General features: G+C 42.8%; 1 protein-coding gene across 3 annotated transcripts in view; it reads left to right on the top strand.

Moving 5' to 3' along the window:
• Window positions 1-27260, top strand: part of myo9aa (myosin IXAa) — a 338748-nt gene that overhangs the window by 269212 nt on the left and 42276 nt on the right. For 2 of the 3 annotated variants that reach the window (XM_079554645.1, XM_079554644.1), the window contains 8 exons: window positions 4342-4422; window positions 4550-4660; window positions 8499-8621; window positions 9793-9942; window positions 13097-13434; window positions 19388-20938; window positions 22385-22484; window positions 24590-24787. In XM_079554645.1, the coding sequence (XP_079410771.1) occupies window positions 4342-4422; window positions 4550-4660; window positions 8499-8621; window positions 9793-9942; window positions 13097-13434; window positions 19388-20938; window positions 22385-22484; window positions 24590-24787 (2652 nt within the window). The remainder of the gene's footprint in view (window positions 1-4341; window positions 4423-4549; window positions 4661-8498; window positions 8622-9792; window positions 9943-13096; window positions 13435-19387; window positions 20939-22384; window positions 22485-24589; window positions 24788-27260) is intronic. The other variant, XM_079554646.1, reaches the window with a different exon arrangement.

Here is a 27260-nt window from a genome sequence, read left to right as displayed (position 1 = left end):
ACTTTGTCCTGTTTGTGCTTCTTTGTTCTCGGTTCTCTTCTCTTCTCTGCTGTTTGTGAGTCGTTTTGACCCGGTGGTGGTTTGGTCCAATCACGGGGCAGCATCGCCGTGAGGAGGCGGGCTTTACTCTCGCAGACGATAACACTTTTACTGATGCATTTTAACTCTAGGAACGAGATGCTGCTACACGTTTATAACAGAGCACGTGATGTGATCTTTAGAACGTGTGCATTACTAACATGTTACACTGTTTTATTTTATTAGAACCCTGTGTTCTCCAGGTCTGGTGTTCCATCAGAGAGACAGAAGCAACATCTCAGACCTGACACAGATGGAAATAATAGAAAATATAGCCTGTAGATCTAAAAGACCTGGGGAACATAGGACTTGGGGAACATAGGACTTGGGGAACATAGGACTTGGGGAACATAGGACTTGGGGAACATAGGACCTGGGGAATATAGGACACGGGGAACGTAGGACCCAGGGAACGTAGGACCCAGGGAACATAGGACTCGGGGAACATAGGACCCGGGGAACAGAGGACTCGGGGAACAGAGGACCCGGGGAACATAGAACCCGGGGAACATAGGACCCAGGGAACATAGGACCTGGGGAACATAGGACCCAGGGAACGTAGGACTCGAGGAACATAGGACTTGGGGAACATAGAACCCGAGGAACATAGGACCCAGGGAACATAGGACCTGGGGAACATAGGACCCAGGGAACGTAGGACTCGAGGAACATAGGACCCAGGGAACAAAGGACCCGGGGAACATAGAACCCGGGGAACATAGGACCCAGGGAACATAGGACCCAGGGAACATAGGACTCGAGGAACATAGGACCCAGGGAACAAAGGACCCGGGGAACATAGGACCCGGGGAACATAGGACCCAGGGAACATAGGACCCAGGGAACATAGGACTCAGGGAACATAGGACTCAGGGAACATAGGACCCGGGGAACATAGGACCCGGGGAACATAGGACCCGGGGAACGTAGGACCCAGGGAACATAGGACCCGAGGAACGTAGGACCCAGGGAACGTAGGACTCGGGGAACATAGGACTCAGGGAACATAGGACCCGGGGAACATAGGACCCGGGGAACATAGGACCCGGGGAACGTAGGACCCAGGGAACATAGGACCCGGGGAACGTAGGACCCAGGGAACATAGGACCCGAGGAACGTAGGACCCAGGGAACATAGGACCCGAGGAAAGTAGGACCAGGGGAACATAGGACCCGAGGAACGTAGGGCCCGAGGAACATAAGACCCGGGGAACATAGGACCCGAGGAACATAGGACTTGGGAAACATAGGACCCAGGGAACATAGGACCCGGGGAACGTAGGGCCCGAGGAACATAAGACCCGGGGAACATAGGACCCGAGGAACATAGGACTTGGGAAACATAGGACCCAGGGAACATTGGACCCAGGGAACATAGGACCCAGGGAACATAGGACTCGGGGAACATAGGACCCGGGGAACATAGGACCCGGGGAACATAGGACCTGAGGAACATAGGACCCGGGGAACGTAGGACTCGGGGAACGTAGGACCCAGGGAACATAGGACTCGGGGAACATAGGACTCGGGGAACATAGGACTCAGGGAACATAGGACCCGGGGAACATAGGACCCGGGGAACATAGGACTCAGGGAACATAGGACCCGGGGAACATAGGACCCGGGGAACATAGGACCCGGGGAACATAGGACCCGGGGAACATAGGACCCGGGGAACATAGGACCCGGGGAACATAGGACTCAGGGAACATAGGACCCGGGGAACGTAGGACCCGGGGAACATAGGACCCGGGGAACATAGGACTCAGGGAACATAGGACCCGGGGAACATAGGACCCGGGGAACATAGGACCCGAGGAACATAGGACCCGGGGAACATAGGACCCGGGGAACGTAGGACCCGAGGAACATAGGACCCGGGGAACATAGGACCCGGGGAACATAGGACCCGGGGAACGTAGGACCCGAGGAACATAGGACTCGGGGAACATAGGACTCAGGGAACATAGGACTCAGGGAACATAGGACTCGGGGAACATAGGACTTGGGGAACGTAGGACCCGGGGAACGTAGGACCCGGGGAACATAAGACCCGGGGAACATAGGACTTGGGGAACATAGGACTCGAGGAACATAGGACCCGAGGAACGTAGGACCCGGGGAACAGAGGACCCGGGGAACAGAGGACCCGGGAAACGTAGGACCCGGGGAACGTAGGACCCGGGGAACATAGGACCCGGGAAACGTAGGACCCGGGGAACATAGGACCCGGGGAACGTAGGACCCAGGGAACATAGGACCCGGGGAACGTAGGACCCAGGGAACATAGGACCCAGGGAACTGTTATAATGGGGGTCGCGGCTCCAAAGGGTTGAGAACCACTGAATTACAGAGTGAATGAGTGACTGGTTCCTTGATGTAAAGCGCTCTGAGTGCCTAAAGGCTCTATTGCAGATTTTTATATATTTTAAAACTTTTTACCATAAATTGCACAAGAAATGGGTGTTAAATTGACAGCAGTAAACTGTAATAAAAACAAATGAGACAGTGCTTAACTGTAAATTGAATAACAAGGATCCTAGTAAAAAAAGCTGCCAGTTTTTTACCGTAAAATGTACAGATTTTTTTTTACAGTGTGGGTTGCAGGTTCTAGAATGTGATGATGTCACTGGACCCATTGGGGGGAGGAGCCAGTTTTTCTTATTAATAGCATTACACAAAGAAAATGTATGAAGTACAAAAATGATGATTAATATCAGTCACTGGGTCCATGATCTCTGAACAAGAGCAAACATTTCCTCAAAAACAAAATCATTTCTCCTCTATATCTATATATCATACTATAGGCCTTTAGAACGCGGTGATGTCGCCTGAAACCATAGACTGTAAAACAAAAAATGGACGTCTTCTGCTCACTCCTCCCCGTTTACCATCATGACCACGGTCGTGGGGGAATTCATGGTGGATTTACAGACTCCTCCTCCCAAGCTCTGACGAAGCATGTTCCTAAAAAGGGCATAAGGGCGGGATCTTCACTGTAGACTCCGCCCTTGTGACGTGTAGCTCGCGCTGCTCCAATGCTAACAGTCCCACCCTCATTAGGTACCAGATTTCTAAAATTCTTCTCACGAAAACCAGCCTGGTTTCTTATATTGTGACCCAGTGTTATCTCAGGTGGAAGATCGAGCCTAGTCTAGTGTTGAAAACATAGAAACCAGGCGTTAAAGTTGTTTTTAAGGCGTCTAAACTCCAATAGTGGCGATATGGAGATACTACAGCAATGGCGGCCCCCAGTGTCGTGGTCATAAAGCAGAGCAGCCAGCGGCCATTGCCTGAAACTCAGCAATATAAATGTGAGCATTTACCATCGGTGCGCACCCCGCTAGCTGTAGCATGCTGTAGCTAGCCGCTCGTTAAAACGAACTCCGTGTTGAATCCTCCAGGTTCTGCCCTTCAAAATGATATGCCCATATTCACTCATCAGTTTTTGGTTGTGTTTTGGTATCGGTTCAGTATCGGATATGTGTAGCCGATACCCGATATCGTATGTCAGTGTCGGATCGGTGCATCCATAGGTTAGAATGACTGAACTAAAGTTATTTGCCTTCTAATAGGGCTGCTCGATTATTGAAAAAATAATAATCACGATTATTTTTGTCATAATTAAAATCACGATTATTCAAACGATTATTTGTTGCGTTTAAAAAAATCCATCAAAAAAAAGACAAAAATCCATCAAAAACAGACAAAAATCTAGCAGAAAAAAGACAAAAATCCATCAAAAAAAAAGACAAAAATCCAGCAAAAAAGTGACAAAAATCCAGCAAAAACATGACAAAAATTCAGCAAAAAAATGACACAAATCCAGCAAAAAAATGACAAAAATCCAGCAAAAAAATGACAAAATCCAGCATAAAAGTGACAAAAATCCCAAAATTAAAAATGTGGAAAAAAAATGTGAAAAAAAAATTGAAAAAAAAAAAAAAATTGAAAAAAAATTATTATAATCGATTTTTTGCAATTATGCTAATTTTGTAATCGTTTACTGTTGTAATCGAAATCGTAATCGAATTTCGATTAATTGCACAGCCCTACCTTCTAATATACAGGCAGGATATAACGTGGTCACGATCATTACTATGTCGACTTATGGTTCAATAAATGAAAGATAAACCATTTCATTTGTACATTTATCTGCAGGTTTGTCTTAGACCTTTCATGATGATGATGTTCTAAAACCTCTGACACGTGTTGGCCTTGAATAGCAGTTTTTCTGAGTGTGTGTTTGTTTTCTTCATGCAGGCCTCCCTCAACAAACTGATGGAGACTCTGGGTCAGTCTGAGCCTTATTTTGTCAAGTGCATCCGCTCCAACGCTGAGAAGGTACAGTTTCCCTCTGATGTCTGAAGCTGTTTATCATTCCTGACTCTGTCTTTAACGTGCCCCCCCCCCCTCGTCTCTGTGCCCCCCCCCCTCCTCTCTGTGCCCCCCCCTCCTCTCTGTGCTCCAGCTGCCCCTTCGCTTCAACGATAACCTGGTGCTGAGGCAGCTCCGCTACACCGGCATGCTGGAGACGGTGAGGATACGGCAGTCCGGATACCACAGCAAGTACAGCTTCAAGGTAATTCCACACAAACCATGAGAGACGAGAACAATTCAACACACTCACTGTAGACGCCTTAAAGGAACAGGCCAGCGTTTTTCCACACTGAGATATGTTCTTACCTGAGCTGTGACGAGTTCTTTAGGACCTGTCTGATCTTCAGTCACGTAAACACAGCACAGACGGCGTTAGCATTTAGCCTCTCCCTCTCTCCTCTATAGCTCCAAAACAGGTCAAGATAGAAGCTACCAAGCTCTTCCACGTTTTCCCTATTTAAATATGGTTACGTGAAGTGTTCCACTACAAAGTATAATTACACACAATTAAACAATGTGGATTTTCTAAGCGGATAAAAGGGGGGACTATATTGTAAGGCGTAATAATACCAGGAGTAGTTCGAAATCCGCGCAGTAATCTTCACTTTACTGCGCGGATGCCAAACTACTCCTGGTATTATTACGCCTTACAATATAGTTCCCCCTTTTATCCCCCTTTTTTTTTAACTTTTTTTACTTTTACACTCATTTATTCAATACTTTTGGACAAATATTATTCAACTTTTATAAAGCTTCTCACAACGTTTTACTTTTTTTTTTTTTTACTAGTTATTTTTATTTTTTATTTTTTTTCTTAACAATAAACAGAAAAAACAGAAACAAAACAAAACAGAAACAAAAAAGGAGAAAACAGCGGCAAAACAGATTAATAAATGGTAAAATCAATAGCGTAAAATAAAAATAAATAAAATAATATGATAATAAAAGTCTTTTATATTTTATTTCCAGCTTGGTTTTTTGACCTTTGAACCCCCCCAAAATCAGCATTTTGGTTGACTTCACCTCAGTGTTAATTTTGAACAACATATTTTATTTTAGTTTCAGTCTTTTGACTAAAATGTAATTTAATTTTAGTCAAGATTTAGTCCAAAAAAACTTTTACATTTTAGTCTAGTTTTAGTCGACTAAATTTAAGACTAATTGAGTGGACTTTGCATTGATAATATTGATTCTAATCATGTTTAATGTTGTTCCTCTGCTTCATGTTTCTGCTCCACATGAACAAAGCTCAGAGCTGATCCTTTAAACATGATCTGAGGCTCTTTCAGACGCTCAATACAAGTTTGGATGATTTTAGTCTCCTTTTCATTTTTATTTAGTCTGATTTTAGTCGACTCAAATATCTGGACATTTTAGTCACAGTTTTAGTCTCAAGAGAAACTTTTAATTTAGTTTTAGTCCAATTTTAGTCACAAAAATATCACTTTGACTAAAATTAAGACTAAATATTTTAGTCGACGAAATGAACACTGCTGGAGAGCTACAGTGTAATGCCTCATTTGAAAGCTAAGACCTACAAAAGTTTTGTCAAGTCGTTTTTGCAGTGTTTTCGTCGCTTTTTTTGGTCATGTTTATGTCGCTTTTTGTCATTATTTCCCTCACGTTTTTGTCACATTTGTGTTGTGTTTCCGTCCTAATTTTTGATGCTTTTTCTCCGAGACACTTTTCGATTTGGATAAAGCCAAACTGCAGAAAACGTGCTTGGTTCTGACCAGTGTTAATTTTGACAACATATTTTAATTTAGTTTTAGTCTTTTGACTAAAATGTAATTTAATTTTAGTCAAGATTTAGTCAAAAAAAACGTTTTAAATTTTAGTCTAGTTTCAGTCGACTAAAATTAAGACTAATTTAGTGGACTTTGCATTGATAATATTGATTCTAATCATGTTTAATGTTGTTCCTCTGCTTCATGTTTCTGCTCCACATGAACAAAGCTCAGAGCTGATCCTTTAAACATGATCTGAGGCTCTTTCAGACGCTCAATACAAGTTTGGATGATTTTAGTCTCTCCTTTTCATTTTTATTTAGTCTGATTTTAGTCGACTCAAATATCTGGACATTTTAGTCACAGTTTTAGTCTCATGAGGAACTTTTAATTTAGTTTTAGTCCAATTTTAGTCACAAAAATATCACTTTGACTAAAATTAAGACTAAATATTTTAGTCGACGAAGTGAACACTGCTTCACCTGTTTTCTACGGATGATTACTAAAGAATGGAAAGAGGTACAAACAAACTTTTTTTTTTTTTTTAGATGAAAGAAGAGAGTCTAGTCTTTCTTTTGCTGGGTTTCGTGTTGATATAGACCTAGACCTGAACTGTCAAAATCCTGAAAAACCTCTGGCAGTGGGAGCTCTCTGATTTGGCTGGCAGTCAATGAGTTAAAGAGCAGAAGAAGCAAAGAAAGAACAAGAATATTTTTTGTCTCAGCCCGCTCATAGGTGGATGACGAGCTTCGCTTTAGTTTAGTGAAACGCACCTCTGTATGAGCCACACTCCCCCCTCCAAACTCTGCTGATGAGAAATATCTGAGTCGGGATCACGTTCTCGGCCTCCCCGTCGCCGCATAGCCTCCTCATTGTCCCGAAGCTCTCGGCGGGACAGTAATTGTATAAACACAGTATCCACCCCCTGTAGCGAGGGAGCGCACCGCGGTCCAGTCACACAATAGCCCCCAGTTTCACCGGGAGGAGCAGGACGTGTTTGTGTTACGAAGTCTGAACCCCGAGAAATGTGGACAGCGTGGGCCCGGCCTGGAAACACATGTGCTCACGGAGGACCAGCCCCGGCTTTGTTATGTTAGAGACACCGGGACAGAAGGTCAGGAGGCTGTATCGCCCCAAACGTGAGATCAGGATTGTTTTAGGAGAGAAAATGAAGCAGAGATATTGACTTTTCACGCAGTCGTCCATGTTGGTTTTTCTCCCTTAGCAACTTAGTTTTAACCTCTTAACTCCCGCCTGAACCGAGAGGATGTTTTTCCTCACGTCATCTGATTTCTTTTTTCCATCATTTTTTTGTTGGGTTTTCAACTCATTTTTGTAACTTTTTAGTCATTTTTTTTGTCATTTTTTGTCACATTTTTATCACATTTTTGTCAATTTTTTGTCATTTTTTGTCAATTTTGTGTCAATTTTTTGTCAATTTTTTGTCTCATTTTTCGTCTGTTTTTTTTGTCTTTTTTTGTCATTTTTTGTTATTATTTTGTAATTTTTGTGTCAAATTTTATCAAATTTTTGTCATTATTTGTCACATTTTTATCACATTTTTGTCTCATTTTTTCGTCAGTTTTTTAAATCAAATTTTTGTCTTTTTTTGGTCATTTTTTGTCACATTTTTGTCATTTTTTGTCAATTTTTTGTCACATTTTTGTAGCATTTTTCGTCAGTTTTTTTGTCTTTTTTTGTCATTTTTTGTTATTTTTTTGTTATTTTTTTGTTATTTTTTTGTCAAATTTTATCACATTTTTATCAAATTTTTGTCAATTTTTTGTCTCATTTTTTCGTCAGTTTTTTTAATCAAATTTTTGTCTTTTTTGGTCATTTTTTGTAAATTTTTTCTTTTTTTTTTGTCAAATTTGAATCACATTTTTGTCATTTCTGTAGCATTTTGTCACGTTTTTATCATTTTTTTTTTGGTCATTTTTTGTCATATTTTTGTCTCATTTTTTCGTCTCCATTTTTGTGACATTTTTGCCAGTTTTTCATAAATTTTTCTTCACTTTTTTGTCAATGTTTTCTTACTTTTTTGTCACATTTCCTTCATTGTTTTTGTCTCAGTTTTGTTCCAGAAGCTTTTGGATTGGGGTAAAGCCAAACTGGAGAAAATGTGCTCGGTTCAGGTGGGAGTCAAGGGGTTAAAATCAGAGTAAAAAATACACCAAACTTCCCCTTTACAAACCTTATTCTCTGACGTTTTGTTGAGTCCAGCGCGGCGCATGTTCGTTCACAAATATCAACACGTTTGGTATTTTACAGATTCTTTTTGTTTTTATCTTCATGGTGGTTTTTGTTTTGCAGGACTTCGTGCGGCACTTCCGCGTGCTCCTGCCTGAAGGAACCAGCGCGTCCAGAGACGGCCTCCAGCACTGTCTGAAGCACATGCACCTGCCGGCGGACGGGCACCAAGTGGGCAAGACCATGGTACGAGCTTTACTCTGTCCATCAAAGAGCCTCAGATCATGTAAAGTCACTGTCAAAGGATCAGCTCTGAGCTTTATTCATGTGGAGCAGCTCCATGAAGTCGAGGACCACGATTAAATATGATTATAATGCATTAAAAGCATTAAGAGCATTAAAGATTTTAGACAAAACATCTGTCAGGACGCATCATTGTGGAGTATGCAGAGGTTAAACTTTCTTATCTTATTTAATTCTGTAACTTAAAATGAATGTACAAATGTCTGCACAGCCCCTGATGTTCTCAGACGGCTCATAGTTCCACTTGGATCAGTGGCTCCATCACACGAGGAGCTGCTGATGGAAATGTGAAAGTACCCGTTAGGAAAAAGACCTTTGAACAGTCGGCTTTTCCCGTCCAGGAGCTAAACTTTGGAACTCTCCTCCTGAGCTGAAACAGGACTTAGACCTGGGGGCTTTTAAAAATGAACTAAAACATATTTTAAAAAGAGATCAAGTCTGCAATCATTTTTAGTCTGCACTCAATGCACTTCCTTTGTGCAATGTCAGAATTGATTAATTAATGTTACTGTAAATGTATTTTTTGTACTTTGAAAAGCCCTTCTAGGGACGGACGTTGCAAATTAGCCTTGGCTATAAATGTTGTAGTGTGATACATGTTTATTGTTCACACATGTCCCCATCAAATAAATAAATAAATCAAATAAATAAATAAAAATGAATATCATAAATATAAGTCGACTAAATTAGTCTCCATTTTAGTCGACTAAGTTGACATGCAATTTTAGTCGACTAAAACTAGACTAAAATTGAAACTTTTTTTTGGCTAAATCTTGACTAAAATTAAATTACATTTTAGTCAAAAGACTAAAACTAAAATAAAATATGTTGTCAAAATGAACACTGGTTGCAAATAAACCAGCCCTGTTTGTATCAGGAGTTAAAGCTGCTGTAACGGGTCGACAGTGAAAAGCTTTGACAGTAAAGGGATTAAACCCACATTAATTATCTCTTCAAACATAACCTCCGGACTCGTCTCTGAAACCAGCCGCCTCTCGTGACCGTGAGTCATGTCGTCCTCCCTGTGGTGTTTATATCATTAGAGGGCCTGACCCGACACCCTCCTGACCCGCGGGACGTTTAAGTAGAGCTGACGGTCCCGCTCTGTCCTCAGGTGTTCCTCCGGGAGGCAGAGCGGCAGAGGCTCCAGGCCCTGCTCCACAGCGAGGTGCTCCGGCTCATCGTCAGCCTGCAGAGGAGGTTCAGGGCGCACCTGGAGAGGAAGCACTTCACCCGCATGAGGGAGGCGGCCGTCTGCATCCAGGTGAGCTGAGAGACCCGGGGAGGGGGAGGTCTGCATCCAGGTGAGCTGAGAGACCCGGAGAGGGGGAGGTCTGCATCCAGGTGAGCTGAGAGACCCGCCCTCCACACCAGGAGAGGGGGAGGTCTGCATCCAGGTGAGCTGAGAGACCAGGGGAGGGGGAGGTCTGCATCCAGGTGAGCTGAGAGACCAGGAGAGGGGGAGGTCTGCATCCAGGTGAGCTGAGAGACCAGGAGAGGGGGAGGTCTGCATCCAGGTGAGCTGAGAGACCAGGGGAGGGGGAGGTCTGCATCCAGGTGAGCTGAGAGACCCGGAGAGGGGGAGGTCTGCATCCAGGTGAGCTGAGAGACCAGGGGAGGGGGAGGTCTTCATCCAGGTGAGCTGAGAGACCCGGAGAGGGGGAGGTCTGCATCCAGGTGAGCTGAGAGACCAGGGGAGGGGGAGGTCTGCATCCAGGTGAGCTGAGAGACCCGGAGAGGGGGAGGTCTGCATCCAGGTGAGCTGAGAGACCAGGGGAGGGGGAGGTCTGCATCCAGGTGAGCTGAGAGACCAGGAGAGGGGGAGGTCTGCATCCAGGTGAGCTGAGAGACCCGGGGAGGGGGAGGTCTGCATCCAGGTGAGCTGAGAGACCCGGGGAGGGGGAGGTCTGCATCCAGGTGAGCTGAGAGACCCGGAGAGGGGGAGGTCTGCATCCAGGTGAGCTGAGAGACCCGGAGAGGGGGAGGTCTGCATCCAGGTGAGCTGAGAGACCAGGAGAGGGGGAGGTCTGCATCCAGGTGAGCTGAGAGACCCGGGGAGGGGGAGGTCTGCATCCAGGTGAGCTGAGAGACCCGGAGAGGGGGAGGTCTGCATCCAGGTGAGCTGAGAGACCAGGAGAGGGGGAGGTCTGCATCCAGGTGAGCTGATAGACCAGGAGAGGGGGAGGTCTGCATCCAGGTGAGCTGAGAGACCAGGAGAGGGGGAGGTCTGCATCCAGGTGAGCTGAGAGACCCGGAGAGGGGGAGGTCTGCATCCAGGTGAGCTGAGAGACCAGGAGAGGGGGAGGTCTGCATCCAGGTGAGCTGAGAGACCCGGAGAGGGGGAGGTCTGCATCCAGGTGAGCTGAGAGACCCGGGGAGGGGGAGGTCTGCATCCAGGTGAGCTGAGAGACCAGGGGAGGGGGAGGTCTGCATCCAGGTGAGCTGAGAGACCAGGGGAGGGGGAGGTCTGCATCCAGGTGAGCTGAGAGACCCGGAGAGGGGGAGGTCTGCATCCAGGTGAGCTGAGAGACCAGGAGAGGGGGAGGTCTGCATCCAGGTGAGCTGAGAGACCCGGAGAGGGGGAGGTCTGCATCCAGGTGAGCTGAGAGACCCGGAGAGGGGGAGGTCTGCATCCAGGTGAGCTGAGAGACCAGGGGAGGGGGAGGTCTGCATCCAGGTGAGCTGAGAGACCCGGAGAGGGGGAGGTCTGCATCCAGGTGAGCTGAGAGACCCGGAGAGGGGGAGGTCTGCATCCAGGTGAGCTGAGAGACCCGGGGAGGGGGAGGTCTGCATCCAGGTGAGCTGAGAGACCCGGAGAGGGGGAGGTCTGCATCCAGGTGAGCTGAGAGACCCGGGGAGGGGGAGGTCTGCATCCAGGTGAGCTGAGAGACCCGGAGAGGGGGAGGTCTGCATCCAGGTGAGCTGAGAGACCCGCCCTCCACATCAGGAGAGGAGAGGGGGAGGTCTGCTGGTACAGGGCAGGTGTAGAAAGTGTGTGAAAGCTGAATTTGAAAGCTAAGACCTACAAAACTGATCCTAACTTTTGTGTCCTGTTGTCGCTGTGTTTTTATTGTGTTATGTTGCTTTTTCATCGCTTTTTTGTCGCTCTTAAGTGTTTTACAAGAAGCTTTTAGGTTTGGGTAAAGCCGAACTTAATAAGGCGAGACACTGCATGCGTATAGGGAGAAAATGTATATTTACAGATATCAATTTGAAGCTTTTGCTGTAGATCACTGACTGGCATAAATGTGAGAAAAAAATACATGGCAAGTTTTCTGTCATTTTATCTTTTCATATAAGAACAAGGCGTTTTATGCCTAAAAATGCCGGCGACGAAATCTGAATAATGGACAGAGCTACATTCAAATGTATGGTTTCATTTTATTGATAAATGAGTTGCCAAGACTTTCTCAGAGCGGATTTAGGATTTCTTGTTTAGTTTTAAAATGTTTTTTAGTATAAAAGCCTCATTTTTTTGACATTCAAAACTCAATAAACGGGGCTTAAGGGATTAAATAATAAAAAATCCCTCTGAAAAAAATCTTCCAAATATTGTTCAGTCCAAGGCTGGAAAATGTGAAGTCTTTAGGTCCGACTGACGTGGACATAGTGTCGCCACAATGCAGTGGTCATTTCGTCGACTAAAATATTTAGTCTTAATTTTAGTCAAAGTGATATTTTTGTGACTAAAATTGGACTAAAACTAAATTAAAAGTTTCTCATGAGACTAAAACTGTGACTAAAATGTCCAGATATTTGAGTCGACTAAAATCAGACTAAATAAAAATGAAAAGGAGAGACTAAAATCATCCAAACTTGTATTGAGCGTCTGAAAGAGCCTCAGATCATGTTTAAAGGATCAGCTCTGAGCTTTGTTCATGTGGAGCAGAAACATGAAGCAGAGGAACAACATTAAACATGATTAGAATCAATATTATCAATGCAAAGTCCACTCAATTAGTCTTAAATTTAGTCGACTAAATTTACTTGCAATTTTAGACTAAAACTAGACTAAAATCAAATTACATTTTCGTCAAAAGACTAAAACTAAATTAAAATATGTTGTCAAAATTAACCCCGCCACAATGACAGAAACATGTGTTCTGAGAAAAAGGCCCTTGAAATTGCGTTCTCCCATATAAGTCTATGGGGGAACATTGAATCAGCGCAATATTTAAACATGTTATTGTGAAGATTAGGCATGTTTTCTGTTTCCGGGTGAAAGCTTGTATGTTCAGAGACAGATTTGGCCCAAAACCTGAAAACTGAAAAAAATGTAGTTTTGCCTGTAGTGTCTCCCCTTAACAAAATACGCTCAGTTCAGTTGGGGGTTAAATCTAAAAACATGTACAATAGGCCAGGATGAATGAGAGTTTTCCTGTGTGTAAGTGAGTGGTAACCTGTTGTGTGGTCCTCAGAAATGGTGGCGTTTGTACCGGCCCATAGAGGAGGAGGAGGATGAGGAGGAGGAGGAGGATGAAGACGAGCCCCTGGACCCGGCGGTCTGTGGCGGCGCCGCGGTGGTCCTGCAGGCCCACTGGAGGGGCTACAGAGCGCGGCAGAGGCTGAGGCGGTGGAGGCGGGCGGCCGCGGTGCTGCAGAGGGCGTGGCGGCTGTGGCTGCAGAGGAGGTGCTCGGCCGCTCTGGTCATTCAGGCCGCCTGGAGGGGTCACCAGGCCCGGCGGAGCTACCTCCAGCTGTGCGGCTCCGTGGAGCAGCTGCAGGCCGTCAGCAGGGGCTTCCTCGCCAGGCAGAGGTACGAGACATCACCTTTAATATCAGGAGATGGAGGTGATTGGGAAGAGGTTTCGTTTTACCACAGGCCTGTTTTGGTTTCTCTACTGCTCACTGCTTTTGGGGAGAAAATCCTAAAGTGTTTAATTGGCATCACTAATAATCGTTTCAGTCGACCTGAAGCTGAAGCTGAGACGATGAAATGATTTTCTATTCACCCATAATAAAAGGGTTCTTGTGAAATTTGCCCTAGTTGACAACACTGAGACTGGTTAACCTCTGAACTCCCGCCTGAACCGAGAGGATCTTTTTCCTCACGTCATCAGAGTTTTTTTTCATCATTTTTTTGTTGGGTATTCAACTCATTTTTGTTGTTTTTGTATTTTTCGTCAATTTTTTCTATCAATTTTTGTCATTTTTTTGTCAAACTTTTAATATATTTTTGTCATTTTTGTTGTCATTTTTTCGACATTTTTTTGTCAATTTATTGTGAAATTTTGGCCACTTTTTCATCAATTTTTCATCAATTTTTGTCATTTTTTTGTCATTTTTTGGTCATTTTTTGGTCATTTTTTTGTCACATTTTTGTCACATTTTTGTCATTTTTTTGTCATTTTTTTTGGTCATTTTTTGGTCTTTTTTGTCACATTTTTGTCACATTTTTGTCACATTTTTGTCACATTTCCATCATTGTTTTCGTCTCAGTTTTGTTGCTATTTTCACAGCTTTTTTCCGGAAGCTTTTGGATTGGGGTAAAGCCAAACTGGAGAAAATGTGCTCGGTTCAGGTGGGAGTTAAGGGGTTAAAAGAATTGGCTCAAGCGGCATCAATAATATATAGGTATCTAATCACACATTAATCATGTATTTGAATAAATATTGTGTCTAATATTGAGTCTGCAACAACAAACCAGTCCTGACGCTTCGATTGTGGCTCCCCTGAAAGTATTAAGGAATTTGAATTAATCATTAAAGCAGAACTAAGTAACTCTTCCCCCTAGAGGCCGTAAGCGCCACTGCAGGTGTCGTAGCATGTTGCGTTTTTTCACTCATTAAATGTCCGTGAGAGTAAATACTACGCTGACAGAAAAGACAAAGGGACAGAGGGATATTGTTCATCCACTTGACTCTGTGCATAACAACGCCACCCAAGAACTTCCTGTTTCGATTCAGCACGCCACAATAAAAGCACACAGCTCGTCTCATTGATTAGTTCAGCAGGTACTTGCAACATTACAAAAATATGATTAAATACACACGTTTTAAGTGTTTTGTCTGTTAACAGTTAAGCAGAAAGAAAGTTGAACTAATGAATGAATGAATGTAGTAGTAGTAGTAGTAGTAGTAGTAGTAGTAGTAGTAGTAGTAGTAGTAGTAGTAGTAGTAGTAGTAGTAGTAGTAGTAGTAGTAGTAGTAGTAGTAGTAGTAGTAGTAGTAGTAGTAGTAGTAGTAGTAGTAGTAGTAGTAGTAGTAGTAGTAGTAGTAGTAGTAGTAGTTTATTCGGTCAGTTCATTCCTTTAAACGTAAAAACATTTCCGATTTTTTTTTTCTACAACACGACCGAAAGGGTTTAGGCTGAAGTGAAAACTTATAACGCCCTAACCCAGTTTACAGACTTCACCAGAGACAAAACACAAACATTAATAATGAACAATATCAAGTGTTAAACAGAAGAGAAATAATCCTGTATCTGAAGTTAGTGACATACATTTCAATATTCCAACAAATATGTTACACACATTTGTTTTATGTTAATTTAGTTGGAACTAAATCATGTCATCATTATTATTTTTTTTATTTTTCTTACTTTATTCATCCTAAGCTTATATATTCTTGAATTTTAGTAGCTTTAAACAACTTTTTGAAAGCTTTGACTGTTTGGGACAGTTTTAACTGATCTTCCACAGATTAACACCTCTTACAGAAATACATCCACTCTTTTTGTTCTTTTTGGCTTTTGCTTTTTTGAAAATAGCAGTTCCTCGGAGGTTATACTGACTTTTCCTGTGTTCAAAAAGCTCCTGGATGGGAGGAGGGGCGGCGTTGTTATTTGGATTTGGAGTTATGCACAGAGTCAAATACACAATGGAATTTTTTTTTTCACTCAAACCTGGCTGTAAACACTGCTAATGTGGTGCTAGCCCGCAGTTAGCTTTGCCAGTTAGCCTGTTAGCTTTTTCTTCGTGATTCTATGAGTGTGTATTGCGCCTCAGACCTGGAGCAAGGAAAGTTGCGAGGGTGTTTTTCTGGCCAGACACACCAGGGGGAGATGAAAAAACCCCAATCATCTCATTAACACTTGTTTACCTTAATAAATCCTTTCCGTCGTCCCTCTGGGGGTGACACAAGGTGATAATATGATAATGTTTCCAAGACCCTCTCATTGATTTGAACTCTTAGATCTGCCTCTTCAACGGTGTAAAACCATGAGGTATTTCCAGCATTGCTCCATTACACTGAGTAATAATGAGTAAATCTGCTGTGTTTGATGAAATGCTGAAATAGCTGTGCCTGATGTAATGTAAGTGCATTTCTAAACGTAATCTCGGTGCCCGGGCTTTGTTTACTGTTACCACAGACTGTTCTCGCTCAAAGCTGGGCAGAAGCAGCTGATCAGGGACTTCTCTGAGGTCACAAATGAATCAGGTTTATTTGTCTGCGTTCACATTGTCAACGCTCGTGACTGCTGCCAAAATAAGAGTCTGTCCCGGAGCACATTTGTTTCTAATAGAACGTCAGAAAGTCGGGTTTTATGCATGATCTTTTTGATTTAGGAGCGAAATCCAGCTGGAAGAAGTTGTTTTAGAACAATCTAACCTTCTGACCAGGATGTTTTGGAAATAAAGTAATACACTCTTACTTTAACCTGTGACCGTGACGTCCGAGCTGGGTTTTAGTCACACGAATCTTACACAGATTTTCAGAAACTACAACTACTATTTTGTTGTACGCCTGTACAATGACAATGAAGCACTTACTTACCGTAAATTCTCTAATACTGGCCAGTATTCCATTAGCGGCCGGGTCTCTGACAGAGGCCGGGTTCGCGGCTGGCGGAGGCAAATTAAAGCCGGTCTCTAAAACAGGCCGGGGCTTTTATTAGAAACTATAACAGCAGAAATATTCCCCATGTTAGGAATTTGTCTCATACTGGTGTAAATGAAAACTCAGGTGCAGGAAGTAACAAACTGAACCCGGGCCGAGGGCGACGCTGCGGAGGAGCTGATCCCAGCGTAACTTTGACACAGATTTAGCCACTTTTCAAACCTCCTGTGACCATATTTGGAAACAGGGCAAATGTTTCTGACCCTCCACGGTTTTAATAAAGTCTCCATCGCGTCTTCAAAGCACGTCCAGCTGCTCCGTGTGCAGGTCAGTCCCACGCCTCAAAATAACTCCTCCCATCAGCGCGAGCGTCTCGTCTTCTCTCGGGTCAGTCTCATGATCGATCACAAACACAAACGCTCCGTCTAAACTCGCCTTTTACACAAGAAAACAACAAATAATCCGGTCCGGTAAAAACGAAACAGAAACCTGCAGTGACACTGATGTCAAAGCTCCGCTAACAGCAACGAAACACTTCCTGTTGTCCCGACAAAATAAAAGGCGTCAATGTTCCAGCCGCTGGGAGAGGGTTTGAAATGTTCATTAATAAATGAACCTAATATTTTTGGTTCAAATGGACACAAATCTCGCTTTTCTTCGATTTCCTGGTCGTCCGTTTTGCTCAAATAGAAATAAAGGCCTGTCTCTAATTGTGGCCTGGTTCCAATAAAGGCCTGGTCCCAGATGCCCTTGAGTAAATAAAGGCCCCGGCCTATATTAGAGCATTTACGGTAGTTACAAGGTCTTGGCTTAACGCGTCAAAAACGTGACAAAAAAGTAACAAAAAGGCAACAAAAGCGGCATAAAAAACATAAAAGTTTGAGTTGGGGGGGCCCAGGTGTGAGCGACTCCACCGCAGCTGTTTCCATAAACAGTTGAGCTGGTTGAGCTAGCTAGCTTTAGCTTCAGGTTAAACCTTGTAAAAGGTAAATAACTCCTGCCCACGAGTGCCGCATATCGGTGTTTCCTTCCAGGGAAAAGTGTTTCCGGGTTAGTCCTGTTGTGTTGTGATTCTGTGCTGATGTTGTGTCGTTGAGCCTGACTGAGATCCTCGTAATAGCTGCGGAGAATGACTCGTAATGGCTGCGGAGATTACTCTTTTTTTTTTTAGTAATTTTTTGTATTTTTTTTTGTATTTTTTTGTATTTTTTGTAAAAAAAATTTGTCAATTTTTTTGTCATTTTTTTGTATTTTTTTTGTCATTTTTAGTCATTTTTTTGTTGGGTTTTTTTTTGTATTTTTCCGGTCATTTTTTGTCATTTTTCTGTAATTTTTTTGTATTTTTTTTGTATTTTTTTTTGTATTTTTTGTATTTTTTTATATTTTTTCTGTAATTTTTTTGTATTTTTTTTGTATTTTTTTTGTATTTTTTGTCATTTTTTGTCATTTTTCTGTATTTTTTTTGTCCTTTTTCTGTATTTTTTTTTGTCATTTTTTTGTATTTTTTTTGTATTTTTTTGTCATTTTTTGTCATTTTTTGGTCATTTTTTTTGTTATTTTTTCACGGAAAAGTGCTTCCGGGTTAGTCCTGTGTTGTGATTCTGTGCTGATGTTGTGTCGTTGAGCCTGACTGAGATCCTCGTAATAGCTGCGGAGAATGACTCGCTCTGAGACCAGCCTTCAGTGACCGGCTAATAACCCACACAAAATAGTCCCGTAGTCTGGCAGATTTAGTGACTTTAGTCAATGAAAAAAACATTTATTATAAATGTTAGGTTTGTGGGACCCTGGTATAAGCGGATTAAACAACGAGGAGCCGCGTTAGACGTTATAATGCAGGAGGAACAACACTGTGTCGGGCGTTAGAACCAACTAACGCGGCTCCGAGGTGTTTAATCCTTACTTATACCATGGTCTAGGTGAATACTCGATTCTGATTGGCTGGTGCATTATTTTCGTATAACCGCACACGTAGTCCGGTAGTTAAATCACTGGGATATCACTCCGCTGTGGGCGTCGCCATAGCAACGCCTGACACAGTGGACTCAGATAAAAGCGTAATTTGTGACTGACAGGAACGTATGAGATGGATTTTGTTTAATTTCAACGTTTTGGGCCAAAACAAAATGTTTGCTAAATGGGAAGTAGAGGAGAGTGAGCAGCTAGGTTAGCTACTGTTAATAACATATGAGCTTTACATTTCTATTGAAAACGGTTAAGGCTATTCATCATTTTCAGGCGTACATAAAATGATCCTGCATTTAAACATATTTGTCTGGATGAGTAAAGTCAATCATAAAAGTTTCAGTTCGTGGGGGCCCAGGTGTAAGCGGACTCCACCGCAGCTGTTTCCATAAACAGTTGAGCTCGTTGAACTAGCTAGCTTTAGCTTCAGGTTAAACACATGGATCTATTAAACAGCGTAAAAGTGAAACAACTCCTGCCCACGAGTGCCGCACATCGGTGTTTACTTCCACGGAAAAGTGCCGGGTTAGTCCTGTTGTGTTGTGATTCTGGCGATGCAGCGTGTGCTTATGTTGTGTCGTTGAGCCTGACTGAGATCCTCGTAGCTGCGGAGAATGACTCGCCCTGAGACGAGCCTTCGGTGACCGGCTAATAACCAACATAAAATAGTCCCGGTGGTCTGGCATATTTAGTGAGTTTAGTAAATGAAACAAATATTTATTATAAATGTTACGTTTGTGGGACCATGGTATAAGCGGATTAAACAACTCGGAGCCGTGCATTAGACGGTTATAATGCACTTCGCGGAGTAACACCACTCCGCTGCGCGTCGTGGTGTTCTTGACTCCGCGTCGTGCATTATAACCGTCTAATGCACGGCTCCGAGTTGTTTAATCCTTACTTATTTGTCATGTACTGATGCTGATCTTAATGCAGAAAGTGAGAACTCTTTCTCTGTGTTGCCAGATTCCAGTCCGTGAAGAAGCAGCGGCTAAAGGAGCGAGACGAGGAGCAGGAGCGGCTCCGGCAGCTCCAGAACGGAGACGTCTGCGGGTCGCCGGAGGACGAGGCGTCTCCGGAGACCATCCCGGGCCTGGACCTCAGCACGTGGGAGGCCTCCATCAAGCACCAGCACGAGGAGACAGCCAAAGCCCCGCGCCCGGAGGAGGGGGACCCGTCGCCGCTCGCCTCCGTCCCGGTCCGGGAGAGGTCGCGGACCGTGGACGAGACCGGCCACAAAACCACCCGCGCCAAACGGGAGAGCCGGCGGATGCGCGAGCTGGAGCAGGCCAAGTTCAGCCTGGAGCTGCTCAAAGTGCGGGCCACGAGCGGGGGGGCGTCGTCGCCGTCCGAGGAGCGGAGGTGGTCCCTGGAGCTGGTGCCGCCGGCCTCGCCCCCCCTGCGGTCGCCACAGGGCACCCCGGACAGCCAGAGCTCCAAGGGCAGCTTCGAGTTGCTGAGCATGGAGGAGGTGCCTCCGAAAGCCGTGGAGGAGATCACGGACACCGAGGACCTCTGCTCCCCGGTCCATTCCATCTCTCAGGAGCCCGAGGCGGCGTCCACGAGCCCCAAGCCCGAGCCGGCCGCCGAGCCCACGCATCCGCCCAGAATCGAAAACTACCTCCCGACCTTTTACGTCCCCGAAGGCAGCGCGTCCCAGCAGCCTGCGAGCGAGCCTGAGCAGAACAGAGAAACCACCACCACCACCACGACCACCACGACCACCGTCAGGCCACTCCGAGAGAGGCGGGAGTCGAGCCGGCGGCCGGTGGTGGTGGTCATCAGCATGCAGAAGGAAACGCCGCTGAGCGAGGAGCTGACGGACATGGTGCGTCTGCCGGTGGAGCTGCGCGACACGGCTGCGCAGACGGGGGAGCTGACGCCGTCCCCGCAGAGCGCCGGCCCCCGCGCCGACCAAGCCGTCCTGGAGAAGCTGGAGAAGCTCAACGTGGAGAAGGAGGAGCGGCAGAGGAGCCAGCAGGAGCAGAACGAAAAGGAGATGATGGAGCAGATCCGCCAGCAGAAGGAGGTCCTGGAACGCCAGCGCTTGTTCTTCGCGCAGTACGAGAAGGAGATGTTCGAGAAGCACAAGGGCCAGGCCATGCAGAAGATCCAGCAGAGCAGGCACGAGGGGCAGGACGGAGGGGGGGCGAGGAGACCCAGCCGGCCCAGCTCGCTGTACATCGAGAGGTCCGGCGCCCCGGCCCCGCGCGCCCGCACCGAGTCGGAGTCCACGCCCCCGTCGGCGCACTCCCCCCCCCCGGCCGTGGACATCCAGGGCGTGGCCCCGCAGCCGCAGCTGCCCCCGCAGACGGCGTCCAGCCCCCGGCGCAGGGACGGCAAAGCCACGCCCGAGGGGTGGGTGCCCAAGCTCAAGCTGGAGTCCAGGGAGGGAGGGGCCAAAGGGAAGGCGGTGCCCAAGAAGGTCCAGCCCGTCCAGCAGGGCACGGCGGTCAACCTCAGCGACAAGACCAGCAACATCTTCTTCTCGCCCAAGGATAAAGTCACGTTTAACAAGTGAGTCTTCCTTAAAGTTCAAGTATTTATCATGTATGACTCTTTTTCATGAGTGCCGGTCGACCCGTGTGTTTCTAATGTCAGCTCAGATACAGCTGATCTGTGATGGTCTCAGGTCTGTTAGAGACTATTGTGGAGCAGAAGCTTCATGAAGTCCCAGACAGGTCCGGGATAAAGTTACTGAGAAGCTGGGTTAGTTATAAATAGATTTCCAAAGCTTTGAACATCTCTCAAAGTACAGTTAAAAACACAAAACAGGAATGGAAAGAGTCTGACGTCACTGCAAACCTACCAAGACCCGGCCGTCCTCCTAAACTCACTGACCGAACAAAAAAAGACCAAAAAAATGACAAAAATGTGATAAAAAAATGGATTAAAAAATGACAAAAAAATGACATAAATGTGACAAAAAATGACCAAAAAATGACGAAAAATGTTATTAAAAAATGACCAAAATATGACAAAATGTGATACAAAATTGATGAAAAAATGGACAAAAAAATGACAAAAAATTGATTAAAAAATGACCAAAAAATGACAAAAATGTGACAAAAAAATGACAAAAAAATGATTAAAAAATGACCAAAAATGTGACAAAAAAATGACAAAAAAATGACAAAAAAATGACAAAAAAATGACAAAAAAATGACAAAAAAATGACAAAAAAATGACAAAAATGTGACAAAATGTGATGAAAAATTGATGAAAAAAATGACAAAAAATTGACAAAAAATGAGTTGAATACCCAACAAAAAAAATGACAAAAATGTGACAAAAAAATGACAAAAAAATGACAAAAAAATGACAAAAAAATGACAAAAAAATGACAAAAAAAGACAAAAATGTGACAAAAAATTACACAAAAAAATGACAAAAAAAGACATAAATGTGACAAAAAATGACAAAAAATTGATTAAAAAATGACAAAAAAATGACAAAAAAATGACAAAAAAATGACAAAAAAATGACAAAAAAATGACAAAAATGTGACAAAAAAATGACAAAAAAATGACAAAAAAATGACAAAAAAATGACAAAAAAATGACAAAAAAATGACAAAAAAATAACAAAAATGTGACAAAAAAATGACAAAAAAATGACTAAAAAATGACTAAAAAATGACTAAAAAATGACTAAAAAATGACTAAAAAATGACTAAAAAATGACAAAAATGTGACAAAAAAATGACAAAAAAATGACAAAAAAATGACAAAAAAATGACAAAAATGTGACAAAATGTGATGAAAAATTGATGAAAAAAATGACAAAAAATTGACAAAAAATGAGTTGAATACCCAACAAAAAAAATGATGCAAGGTTTTTCTGTCTTCGGTCTGAAAACCTTCTCACTAAACTCTACACCTCGGGTTCTCCACCGTCGATGGAGAAGATGCTAAAGCGTTAATGACCAGGCGCTGTCGTAACATCTTCTCATCTACGTTTCAGATTCGACAGCGACGCCGTCTCCAAGGCCGGCCCGACCAGTCCCAAAGAGGCGGCGCCCGCGCTCTCCAAGCCTCCCTCGAAGACGTCCAAGTCCAGAGACGTAAGCGCCGCTCGTGTGGGTTTGGCATGTGCTGCAGGTGTTTGTTTGTGTCTGTGGTGGTGAGAGTGACGTCCTCAGGAATCCTTCCACTGACCGACAGAGCAGGCACCGGGATGACCCTTCACCGTGACCGCGGGAGCTTCTCAATTCTGAGAGAACCGGCCTCCTCAAAGCCTCAGCTCCTCCAGTCTCCCACCGTCACTCACAGAGGAGAGGCCGTCCTCCTAAACTCACTGACCGAACAAAAAAAGACCAAAAAATGACGAAAAAATGACAAAAATGTGACAAAAATGTGACAAAAAATGACAAAAAAATGTAGCAATAAATAACAAAATGTGACGAAAAAATTGACGAAAAAATGACAATAATGTGACAAAAAAAACAAAAAAATGACAAAAATGTGACAAAAATGTGACAAAAATGTGATAAAAAATTTACAAAAAATAACAAAAAAATGTCAAAAAATGACAAGAAATTACGAAAAAATTACGAAAAAATGACAAAAATGTGACAAAAATGTGATAAAAAATTGTCAAAAAATGTAGCAAAAAATAACAAAATGTGACAAAAAAATGACAAAAAATTGATTTAAAAATGACAAAAAAAATGACAAAAATGTGACGAAAAAATGACAAACAAAAAAATCCAAAAATGTGATAAAAAAATTGACGAAAAAATGACAATAATGTGACAAAAAAAACAAAAAAATGACAAAAATGTGATAAAAAATTTATAAAAAATAACAAAAAAATGTCAAAAAAATGACGAAAAAATGACGAAAAAATGACGAAAAAATGACAAAAATGTGACCAAAAATTTGACAAAAAATTTGACAAAAATTTGACAAAAATGTAGCAAAAAATAACAAAATTTGACAAAAGAATGACAAAAAATTGATTAAAAAATGACGAAAAAAATTCCCAAAATGTGATTAGGAGCCAGAGTGGTCCAATTAAAGAGAGCGCTTAAAAGGATGTTTCAGGATTTTTCACATAGGGCCTCATTTCCTAGTTATCCAGAGTGTTGCTGATTTATGGATTTATGTTTTTGTTTTTTTTTGTAATTCATGCAGTTCTTATATTTGAAGAGTTTCGTGAAGTCCAAGAACTCACCAGACAGGTCCGGGATAAAGTTATTGAGAAGTATAAAGCTGGGTTTGGTTATAAATAGATTTCCAAAGTTTTGATCATCTCTCAAAGTACAGTTAAAAACACAAAACAGGAATAGAAAGAGCCTGACATCACTGCAAACCTACCAAGACCTAAACTCACTGACCGAACAAAAGAAGACCAAAAAAAAAGACCAAAAAAATGACAAAAATGTGATAAAAATGTGACAAAAAATGTGACAAAAAATGACAAAAAAATGACGAAAAAATGACAAAAAAATGACAAAAATGTGATTAAAATTTGACCAAAAAAACATAAAAAAAAAAAAGACAAAATTGTGACACAAAAAATGACAAAAAACAAAAAATTGACAAAATTTGACAAAAATAAAATACTAAAATTTGACCAAAACATGGAAAAAAAAAAAAAAAAGACACAAATGTGAGAAAAAATGAAAACAAAAATGAAAAAAAAGTTACAAAAATCTTACAAAATTTGACCAAAAAAAGTACAAAAATTTGACCCAAAACAAAATAAAATACAAAAATGTGATAAAAAAAAAATTGACAAAAAATTGATTAAAATTTGACCAAAAAAAAGAAGACAAAATTGTGACAAATAATGAAAAAAAAAAAAAAAAAAAAATTGACTAAATTTGACAAAAAAAAATACTAAAATTTGACCAAAACATGAAGAAAAAAAAAGATGAGAAAAAATAAATAAAAAAAAATTACAAAAAAAAGTGACAAAAATGAGTTGAATACCCAACAAAAAAATGATGGAAAACAATCTGGTAACGTGAGGAAAAAGATCCTCTCGGTTCAGGCGGGAGTTCAGAGGTTAAGAAGAAACCAGGGTACTGAGATCATAGCGTCCCGTCCTCCGTGGGTCCGACTCACGATGGACCCACTGTTGCAGCTGAGGCTTTGAGGAGACTCTGCTTTTTCTGTGTCCGAATTTGGATGCCCCCATAACGTGCCTTCTGATGAACTCCAGGTGGGCCGAGCGGGCCAAAAAAAGAAAGCCCGAATGGCGCGGACCCGCTCAGACTTCCTGACCCGCGCCCCCGTGCTCTCCGTGGGCGGGGACTCGGACGAGGACGACGGCCCCCTCAGCCCCCGCCATTTCACCCTGCCCCTGCCCAAAGCCAGCCCCAGCCCCGACGCAGAGCCCTGTTTCAGTGACTCCGACATGGTAACAGCGCCACCTGCAGGCCAAGCGCCACAGAGCCTGCCCGCGGCTAACCCTCTCTCCGCCCACAGAGCTATGCGTTTGAGCTAACACCTACTTCTCTGAGAATGACGCCGCGGCGAGGGGGGCATTCGGGGAACAGTTTAAAGCCACACTGCGGAACTTTCCAGGTTATTTCTCTGTTAAAGTGTCGCCAAACGCTGATAAATAAATAAACACGCCGGGAAATGAGCAGTTTTGTGAAATAAAAAGGTTTAATCCTGACGTATGCAGACGGTTAGCAAGTCAGCTAGCCCTGCTCAATGTATTTTCCCTATAGCCGTTAGCATTAGCCGCCAAACATTGCAAATTATAAATGATTTGGACTCTTTCAGCTGTTGTCAACCATCGACCACAGTTAGGTCAAAGCCTCGTGAGAAAATATTACTGAATGTACAGACTTCTGAGATTTTACTTTACAGTAGATACGAATTAGCGTCTAAAAGTGTCCTCTGAGCTAAATGCTAACTCAAATTCAAAGATTCTGCTGTTTGTGACACGAAACACCATCTTAAAGGGGGGGTATTATGCAAAATGGACTTTTTCCAGCTTTCCATCATGTTATTCTGTCACTCCCTCATTAAAAACATGAGGGAGTGACACGTATTTTTGAGAAACACACACTCCCAATTTCTTCCCTAAAGTTTTTTCCCCTAAATGTTCCCAGTTTTTTCTCCCCAATTTTTCTAAAATCTTACTCCTAGATTTTCCCCTTTAATTTTTTTTCGATTTTTTTTCTAATTTTTTTAACCCAATTTCTTCCCTAGATTTTCCTTTTTTTTTCTTAATTTTTTCTGAATTTTCCCCCAGACGTCCTCCTAGATTCTCTCATTTTGTCTTCAATGTTTTCCCCAATTTTTCCTCAAGTTTATCACCAATTGTTTACTTACATTTTCCCATTTTTTTCTAATTTTTTTCCCCTATAGATTTTCCCTTTTTATTTCATTTTTTTTTTTTTTTTTACTTTTTCTACTTTTTTTAAACCCAACTTCCTCCTAGATTTTCTAATTTTGTGTTCAATTTTTTAGAACTTAATCCCCCAATTGATCTCAGTGTTTTCTCAAAATGTTCCACCATTTTCCCCTCTAGATTTTCCCTTTTTTTCTCCTCCTTTTTTGCCTCCAGTTTGTCTCCACATTCACGTATTTCTGAGTAATCTGTAAAAACTCTGATGGCGGCCATTTTAGGGATAGGTTTGCCTGAGTCCTCCTAGGAACGCCCCCACCTCCTGGAGACGCCTCCGAGCTTTGGTCACCAGCCGAGTAACCAACCACTGCTCCTCAGCAGAACCCCCTCCCCACTGATGCCACAGACAGCGTGTGGAGGGGGCGTGTCTAAAGGCTCAGAGGTTCTTAAAGAGACAGAGGCCGATTTCAAGACATTCACTACAGCCATTTTGAGAGAGACATTTTATACAAGGCAGTTATTCTAATTTACTGCATTTACAGACCAACAGAAGGTTTGTCATCATTGTAGTGTGATATAGACTGGTGCTATGGGACTGAGAAAAGCAGAACACCCCCTCTTTAAAGCAGAACACCCCCTCTTTAAAAGATGTTAATGACAAAGAAACCACAGAAATGATATAAATCCCTTGAAAAGGACAGAACGAGCCTCGCCATACGTTAGTCTTGGCTTCTGGATTTATCTGTATGGGGATGGAGCGTTCGATTTAAAACTGTTTTCTCTGAGCCTGTTCCTACAAACGTGCACAGCTTGTGAGCCGTCCAATCCCGAACCCGATTTCAATGAAACGCTCCATCCTGATACAAATGATTTGTGAAGCCAGGCACCGCACTAAAGTATGGGGAGGTATGTTTTGTCCTTTTCATGGCAGTGTCAATTTCGTCGACGAAAATATTTAGTCTTAATTTTAGTCAAAGTGATATTTTTGTGACTAAAATCGGACTGAAACTAAGTAAAAAGTTTTTCACGAGACTAAAACTGTGACTAAAATGTCCAGATATTTGAATCGACTAAAATCAGACTAAATACAAATGAAAAGGAGAGACTAAAATCATCCAAACTTGTATGGAGCGTCTGAAAGAGCCTCAGATCATGTTTAAAGGATCAGCTCTGAGCTTTGTTCATGTGGAGCAGAAACATGAAGCAGAGGAACAACATTAAACATGATTATAATCAATATTATAAATGCAAAGTCCACTCAATTAGTCTTAAATTTAGTCGACTAAAACTAGACTAAAATTGAATTACATTTTCGTCAAAAGATTAAAACTAAATTAAAATATGTTGCAAAATTAACACTGTTTCATAGCATTTATATCATTTCTGTGGCTTCATTAACACCTTTTAAGATGAGGTTTAGTCAGACTAATGCTAACGGCTATGAGAAATATACATGAGCAGGCTAATGCTAACTGCTATGAGAAATATACATTGAGCAGGCTAATGCTAACAGCTATGGTAAATGATAAAC

This window comes from Gobius niger (genome assembly GCF_951799975.1).
Source record: "Gobius niger genome assembly, chromosome: 4".
NCBI lineage: Eukaryota > Metazoa > Chordata > Actinopteri > Gobiiformes > Gobiidae > Gobius > Gobius niger.
The sequence above is the reverse complement of the archived record's forward strand: the minus strand, read 5'-3'. Positions and strand labels throughout refer to the sequence as shown.